We start from the raw sequence: 8816 nt of genomic DNA, 5'->3' as shown, positions 1-8816 counted from the left end.
TTACATCCGGTTTTGTATAACAATGTCCCACCCCACCCCTGAACAAGGCACTAATTACATCCAGCCCTTACAACGAGAGATATAGTCCAGGGGGTAGGGTTGCCAGGTCCCTCTTTGCCACCGGCGGGAGGTTTTTGAGGCGGAGCCTGAGGAAGGTGGGGTTTGGGGGAGGGACTTCAGTGCCATAGAGTCCAGTGGTCAAAGTGGCAATTTTCTGCAGGGGAACTGATCGCTATTGGCTGGAGATCAGTGGTAATAGCAGGAGATCTCCAGCTAGTACCTGGAGGTTGGCAACCCTGGGGGGGAATGAAACAAATTCTGTTTCTTTTTTTTCTGTATCAGGCAATCCTGTATGCTAGAAAAGGGAGAGTTTGCCAGAAGCACAAGGAGCCTCTGAAGCTCTTCTGCAAGGATGAAGAAGCCCTCATCTGTTGGGTCTGTGATCGATCCAAGGAGCACAGAGATCATGAAACCCTTCCTCTTGAGGAGGCCTCCCAAGAGTACAAGGTAGGAAATCGACAACATGGAAATTGGTGAGGAAGAGCAGTGGATCCTTCCCTTCTCCGTGGTCTCTTTGTGCAGGAACTCCCTGCAGGTTCTGCCTCAGCCTCTGGTAGGGTTGCCAACTGCCAGGTAGTGTAATGCCTGTGTTATAATATAAATTTCGAATCAATATAACACAGTGGGAGGTTGATAGTTCAAAGCAGCAGTTTATTGAGCTCAATATACATACCGGATAAAACTGCCCTAATGCGCAGGACAGTCTTCATACAGAACAAAAGATTGCTACCCCAGTTATAACTTCTGGTTAGGGATGTTCCAATTACGTCGACTTACTAAACATTGGTTGTCTGCCTTTCTTTAATTAACATAGTATATAGAGATTGGTAGAAGCTGTCTCTAAGCAAGCACTTGGTCTTGTGATTCACATTCCTAACAGTGAAGGTAAGACACTGTTTTTCTCTACAGGGGAAAGCCTGTACCAGGCAACGTGTTCTGTTGGCCTCTTATAGTTATGGATGCCAACGTTCCCAAAGTTTCCATGTGTGGGTAGAATATATCTGCCTGATGCTATGCTCTATTCTTGAGCATAGCACCTCATGAACCTATGAATGTTTATACATATGAAAGAATATATGTTTTCCTATAAATGAAGCTTATAGGCACTTCAGTAGTAGCAGGAGATCTCCTGCTAATTCGACTGATCTCCAGCTGATAGAGATCAGATCACTTGGAGAAAAATGGCCGCTGTGGCAATTGAACTCTATGGCATTGAAGCCCCTCCCCTCCCAAACCCAGCCCTCCTCAGGCTCCGCCCCCAAAATCTCCAGCCGGTGGCAAAGAGGGACCTAGCCTCTGGGCCCAAATTGGGGAGTGAAAGCACTTCTTTGCTTCCTCCTTCCTGGTTTCATGGCTCCCAAGGGCCTCTTGCCCCCTGCCGAGGCTAAAGTGGGGTGATATGATAAAATGGGGAGATTAAAACACTTCCTGTCTGGCTGTGTTGAGGTCTGGGCAGCCCATTGCAAGGCTGAGCTATGAGGGGGCAGCCGCCTGATTCCTGGTTTTAACCCCCACCCCTCCACACACATACTACTTTCTCAACTTCAGTTGCTGTCCTTGAATTGCTGTTAGCCTGGGAGAGAAAGCGTGCATGTTTGGTACCTGCCTGTGTCCCCCACTTGCACCCAGTAGCTGTGAGGCAGCAGTTTAAATCAGAAGAAGAACTTTTGGGGGGCGGGAGAGTTATGCATAAAGCTGCCTTATTCTGAGTCAGACTGAAGCAGATCAATTGCTGTGATAATTCTAGATCTTGTATTTCACTAAAAATACTTAACTAGCCATCTCAAGCAATGATACAACTTTGAATTGTCAAAAAATTCCTTTTTATTATAAGACCATCAATAATACTAATAAAAAAGTGGAAAACTAAAAAAAAAACCTCACCAGTATATATGAAAAGTAGATTACATGAATAAATCTAACAGATTCTAATAAAATAACACAGATCTGAAATACAGTAAAAATTACAATGAATAAATGCAGTAAAGTTACATACCTTTAATGTGTCATGCCAGGGATTACTCTCAGAGAGACAGCATGCAAGCCTGCCTGGCCAAGAATATCCAACCTCTCACAATCTCAAGCCCCTTTATCTACTTTTGGCTATGAGAACCTATAAGAATCAGAAAGAAATTGTTCTGACATTCTTGTCAAATTCCCAGACATCAAAAATGTATAAAAAGACAAAACATCCCTTTAACAAACATCTTTCCCAAACTTTGATCTCATATCAGACAGACAGATGTCATAAGAATAACACCCAAACATTTCCTTTCTCAAAATAAAATTCCATTCTTACACTTTCATCTTCAAGTCTTGTTAACCACAAAAGACAAATATTCTTGTTATTCTCATTCTGACTTGAAAGCAAAATAAACCACAAAGATGGATAAACTTGGTTCTTGTAGGTTATCCAGGCTGTGTGACCGTGGTCTTGGTATTTTCTACCTGACGTTTCGCCAGCAACTGTGGCAGGCATCTTCAGAGGAGTAACACTGAAGGACAGAGAGACACTGTCCTTCAGTGTTACTCCTCTGAAGATGCCTGCCACAACTGCTGGCGAAACGTCAGGTAGAAAATACCCAGACCACGGTCACACAGCCTGGATAACCTACAAGAACCAATGTACTCTGACCGTGAAAGCCTTCGACAATATTATGGATAAACTTGTTTCCCACTACTTGGTACCTATCAGTAGCCTTGACAAGCTATCCAAGGTCTGACTTTTTTTGTGGTTTAACATCCTGTCTCACAAACAACATGTTTTTCTCAAGTGTCTGTTTCTATTTGCAAGCTCTATTTGCAGGGTTAAATGTTAACTTGGATTTTAGATCAATGCTGTAGATTGTCAATAATCTATACCTTTTAACCATAAATGTATTGAAAACCACAACAAGACCCTTGGTCATCGTCGGCGTCATCATCATCATCATCTTTATTCGGCATTTACCACACCATAGTTATAAAAAAAGATTACAAAAACCAAATAGTCTATAGAAGCATTAAAATAACATTAGTAGAAAAGAGCAAGAGTCCAGTAGCACCTTAAAGAGTAACAAAAATATTTTCTGGCAGGGTATGAGCTTTCATGAGCCACAGCTCACTTCTTCAGATACTGTGGCTCACAAAAGCTCATAACCTGCCAGAAAATATTTTTGTTAGTCTTTTAGGTGCTACTGGACTCTTGCTCTTTTCTACTACTGCAGACAGAGTAACATGGCTACCCACTGTAAAATAACATTGTTAGTAACATTATCTAGAGCGCATACAAGCAGTTCGCTTATCCTTGATACAGCTAGCAGGTATCTGGCTACTTGTTGGAAATAAAAGAATTTCTGATAAAAGATACACCACCAACTGCTGCAGACCCTTGGTCTCTTCAGGCCCACTCTGGCTGGCAGCCGCTCTCCAGGGACTCAGGCAGAGGTCTTTCACGTCAACTGCTACCTATTCGTTTCAACTGGAGATGCGAGGGATTGAACCCAGGACCTTCTATTTTGAGGGTCACTGAGCCACAGCCCTTCCACTGCACTATGGCACTACAAAGGATTCCCTGCCTTCCCACAGCTGCTTTGGTATTCACTTTCTTGGAAGAACATACCCAAAGAGAGTTTGGGAAATTGTGGGATGGAAGGTATGCGTTTCCTCCACCCACCCCCCATCCAAAACCCTCCTGCCTAGCATTCCCCTGCACCCCCGACAGGTTTTTCCATTTTAAAAAAATTATCACTACTTGGTATATTGCTGGAATGTTAGAAGGCTTCTCTGAAGCATAACCCTTTTAAATCCTCATGGCAAAAAATCTTAGATAAGAAACTGTCATTGTTGGGCTTCTCGCAGGATATGTTATTAGATCTTGGTAAAACTGAAGCTTTTACCAAAATTAAAAAGCGCATTAAAGAGCTCGATTATAACAGCAATACTTTTCGTGCTCGTCGCGTCTGTTCATCCCAGTTCTTTGGAATACCCCCTCCATGTGGTCTGCCTGCCTATACATATTATCTGACAACTCCTCATCTTTGTAGAGCTTTTTGCTTGGCTAGATTGAATGCTAACCCTTCTATGGTAATACAGGGCAGAATTCTGAATATACCTGTCAGCTCTCCTCAATAGTCCCAAAAAGCCACTCGCTCAGACAGGCACGTCTAAAGCAGGTAAACGTTTATTCAGGCAATACAGGTACAGCATGAGTAATCCACAGGTTCAAAGCTGCTAATTGCAAACCATTCTACAAGGCAAAACTATAAGCTCATAGCAATCCCAGGTGCAGTACAAGGCAGGCCTGGGAACCCATAAGATAACAAAGCCTGGCAGGGAGAGAAGGGAGTACACAGCCATAACACCGGAGTTGTCTCTGCGTGAGGTTCAAGGCCAGTGCAGGGGCCTCAAGCAAGGGAACAGCAAAACAGAAAGAGCTCTTGAAAACCAAACAGAGGCTTAACTCATGTCAAGAGCCTGTGCCCAGGCCAAACTCATGTCAAGAGCCTGTGACCAGGCTGACTCCTGACAATACCATACCCAGACAGGATCTGCCCTTGGTCTTCTAGCTCTATTGACTCATTAGCTCATGCCCTTTTGGAATGCTGCTTTTACGAGGAATTTCGATCACACTATATTTCCCCCCTTTTAACATACAAATCCAATGCCTCTGTGACTAACATAATGCCTTTTTTACTAAGCGATAGACACCCCAAGGCTACATTGTCAGTGGCAAGATTTGTTTCAGTCATATCCCTCCAACACTAGATATATGCTGCTCAAGATCAATTGATCAAGGAGCTTCTTTTTTTAAAAAAAAAATATTTTTATTGATTTTTAAAATTATCTGGGGATACAGGAAAGGAAAAAGGGTAAGGGAAGTGTAAAGAAAATAAGTTTGTTACCCCCTAACATAGTTTACTTAGTCATCATTTTTTAACATATTGTATTTAATCACCAAAATTATTTTCATAACATTTAAAAGAATCTATTACTGTTTTCTAATCTTAATAAATTCCTTAAAAAAAAAAAGATTGATCGTTTATCTTTATTCAAGTTTTGGATATGTGGTTGAAATACTTCTGTTAGATATTCTCGTTTTTTTTTTTTTTGATAGGCTATATATAATCATAAGCTTTATTTTCATAATAAAGGATTTTTTAATTATTTTTTAGTTTTAATATATTCATAGAAAATTTGCCATTTGTCTTTGTTTGATTTTTGAGTATCTGGCTGTAGTAGCTCTGTTAGATGTGCCATTGTTATAAATTCATATGCTTTGTCGATCCAAAGTTTGATTTTCAGTATTTTTTCTGTTTTCCACATTGATGCTAGAACTATTCTTGCCGCCGTTGTTAGATATTTTAATATAATCTGATGATCTTTGCTGTATTTGTCTGGTACTTTGCTTAAAAGAAAAAATTTAGGATCATATACAATAGGTTGACCGATTATAGTTTCTATATCCTTATGAATCTTTTTCCAATATTTTTGAATTAATGTGCACGTCCACCAACAGTGATAGATAGTGCCTTTTGCTTTCCCGCATTTCCAGCACAAACCGGATGCTGAACTGTTCATATTTTGAATATCACTCGGTGTAATGTACCATCTATGTAGCATTTTGAGCCAGTTTTCTTGAATTCCTTGGCTGAGAGTGAATTTGAGATTTCCCCGGAATAGCTGTTCCCATTCATCCGTAGTTATAATCTCATCAAGGTTTTCCATCCACTTAATTTGGCATGATTTTATTTGTTCGTCTTCTGTATCATATATCAGCAGTAAGCGATAAATTTTGCCTAATAAGTGATCTGTCGACTTACTTATCAGCTGTTCAAAGTCTGTTTTACCTTGCAAGATTCCTCGGGTCCAGCAATCCTCTTTAAATCTTGAGGTTAGTTGGTAGTATACCAGCCAAGACATCCGCGGGTAATCAGTTTGTAGTTCAGTTATCGTCTTAATAGATCCATCTGTTTTTATCAAGTCCTGGTATTGTAATGTCCCGTATGTTTTCCTCTCAGTTATTGACCCATAAGCATTAAATGGTGCCATCAGCAGCGATTTTTCAAAACTTAATCTGGGTTTTAGTTTTTGCCACACCTCCACCATATTTTCTACAATGGAATGGCCTTTCATTTCTTTTAGTCTCTTCTTCCAGTCCTTTCCCCATAGTAATTGATGTGCTCTACCCTGTAAGCTTGCTAATTCTAATTTGGTGGTTTTTTCGTTATTTTGCAAAATCCAATCTTTAACCCACACCAAAGTTGCCGCTTGATGGTAAATCTTTAGATTTGGAAGAGACAAACCTCCTCTTTTCTTTGCGTCCGTCATAATTTTAAATTTTATTCGAGGACGTTTTTTATCCCAGACAAATCTGTTAATTTGTCGTTGCCATGATTTTAGTGCCTTTTCAGAAATCTTTATGGGGATGGTTTGAAATAGAAAGTTAAATCTCGGGAGTATATTCATTTTAATTAGGGATATTCTGTCCAGCCAGGAAATTTTTAATTTAGTCCAACTTTGGAGATCGCATTCAATCTTATTCCAACTCGTTTGATAATTATAATTATATAGGTCTTGAGATTTTTTTGGAAAATTTATTCCCAACTACTTTATTGGTTTAGTAGAGTTTGTGAATCCTGAGATATTTGTTATTTCCAATTCTTCTTCTTTAGATAAATGCTCTAAGAAAGTTTTTGTTTTAGCCTTGTTGATTTTATAGCCTGCCAGTTGTCCATAGACATGGATATCCTTCATAAGTTCTTTGATGCTAGGTTTTGGTTGTGAAATTGTTAGTAGAACATCATCCGCATATGCTTTGATTTTAAATTCTTCGCCTTGAACATTTAGACCGGATATTCTTTGATTCGTTCTGATTTTATTTGCCAGTACTTCTAACGTTAAGTTAAAGAGTAAAGGTGATAAGGGACAGCCTTGCCTAGTTCCTTTTTCAATGTTGAAGTCTTTAGTCAGGATACCATTAATTATTAATTTTGCCTGTTGATCCGTATAATTCTAGATATCCAATTGAATAAATTACCTTCATTACCTATAGTGTGGACCACCTGTCTCATAAAGCTCCATGAAATATTATCGAAAGCTTTTTCCGCATCCACAAAGATGAAGGCCATTTTCTCTTTTCTATGTTTTACAAGTTCTCGCGCATTAATCAAAAATCTAATATTGTCCGCCATGTGTCGTTTAGATATAAAGCCAGTCTGGTCTGGATGTATCAACTTGTCTACATAAGCTAACAATCTTTGTGCATGTATTGTAGTGAATATTTTATAATCTGTGTTGAGCAACGATATTGGCCTATAAGAGGAGGGTAACATCCGATCCGTTCCTTCTTTAGGGATGAGTGTTATAAATGCTTCTTTCCAAGAATCCGGCACCTTCTTGTTCTTTTGTATTTCATTCATAACTCTCACTAACGTTGGGGCTACTTCATCCCTAAGTGATTTATAATATAAGGCCGTAAAACCATCAGGCCCTGGCGTCTTTCCATTCTTTAATTTCTTGATTGCCTGTATTACTTCTTCTAAGGCGATTTCTTGGTTTAATCCAATTATGTCCTCTTTGGAAAGATGGTTTAAATAATTCTGCTGAATATAGGTTTTTATTACTTCTGTTTGTTCATTTTGCTCCTTCTCTTTATATAACTCCTCGAAGTAGTCCAGAAAGCATTGTGCGATTTCGTCATCTTTATATGTTGTCTGCCCTTTCAATTTTGCCGCCTGTATTATTCTTTTTTGTTTTTCTGTTTTAAGCATGGCTGCTAAATGTTTGCCCGGTTTATTTGCATGAGCGAAGTGTTTTTGCTTTATAAATTTTAGTTTTTTTGCTATTTCGTCTGTATAGAGTATATCAATTTCGTGTCTGGTCTTTTTCAGCTCTTTTAGTGGGTTTTTTTTGCTATTTGTTCGCTGATAAGTCTGTTCTAATCGAGCAAGGTTAGCTTGAAGGTCCGTCAAGTGTTTTTCCCGCTCCTTTTTATTTTTTGAGCCTAATGAGATATAAATGCCTCTCATATATGCCTTTGAACAGTCCCAGATTGTTGCATAGCTCATTCCTTGCGTTTCATTTCTCAATAGGAATTCCTTAAGTTCTTCACGGCCCGTGTTGAGATCCCTCTCTTTGATCAACAATGCATCATTCAGTCTCCATCTGAATGTTTTCTTCTTTTGATGGTGCCATTTTATTAGTATTGGGTTATGGTCAGATAAGATCCGAGGTAGTATTTTAATAGAGTCTAAATTTTTCAATAAATTGGTCGATGCCCAACACATATCAATTCTTGAAAATGTTCTGTGTCTGTCCGAATAGAATGTATAATCTTTGGCCTTAGGATTTTTAACTCTCCAAATATCCACCAGGTTAAGACGCTTCATGTCTGATTTTACCTTTTTTGGCAGTTTGCCACTTTTTTGATTTTTTGATCTATCCAGTTTGGTATCTAGAACTCCGTTCATGTCCCCTATAATGATGATCTCCTACTCCAATTGTTCTTCCAGTGACGAAAAAAGTTCTGTAAAAAATTTTTCTTTTGACGTCAATGGCGCAAATATAGAAGTTATTATTTTTACTTCACCTGTGGGAAATTGCAATTTCAATGTTAGCTGCCTACCTTTGGTGTCTTTTATAGTTTCCAATACTTTAATAGTGGGATCTCTAATATATATGGCAATGCCCCTTTTCTTTTCTGACGCCGATGATGTGTACACTGTACCAAGTCGTTTGTTGTTTAGTAAGTAATTATACCTTTTTTGTATGTGTGT

At 39.1% G+C, this 8816-nt stretch overlaps 1 protein-coding gene across 1 annotated transcript in view; it reads left to right on the top strand.

Moving 5' to 3' along the window:
• The first annotated feature begins 306 nt into the window (after positions 1-306).
• LOC130492568 (E3 ubiquitin-protein ligase TRIM7-like) overlaps positions 307-8816 on the top strand; it is a 30961-nt gene continuing 22451 nt past the window's right edge. The window contains exon 1 of the mRNA XM_056866328.1: positions 307-507. Coding sequence (XP_056722306.1) covers positions 307-507 — 201 coding nt within the window. The remainder of the gene's footprint in view (positions 508-8816) is intronic.

The sequence above is a fragment of the Euleptes europaea genome, chromosome 1 (assembly GCF_029931775.1).
Source record: "Euleptes europaea isolate rEulEur1 chromosome 1, rEulEur1.hap1, whole genome shotgun sequence".
NCBI lineage: Eukaryota > Metazoa > Chordata > Lepidosauria > Squamata > Sphaerodactylidae > Euleptes > Euleptes europaea.
Note: the sequence above shows the minus strand (reverse complement) of the source record. Positions and strands in the feature narration are given on the sequence as shown.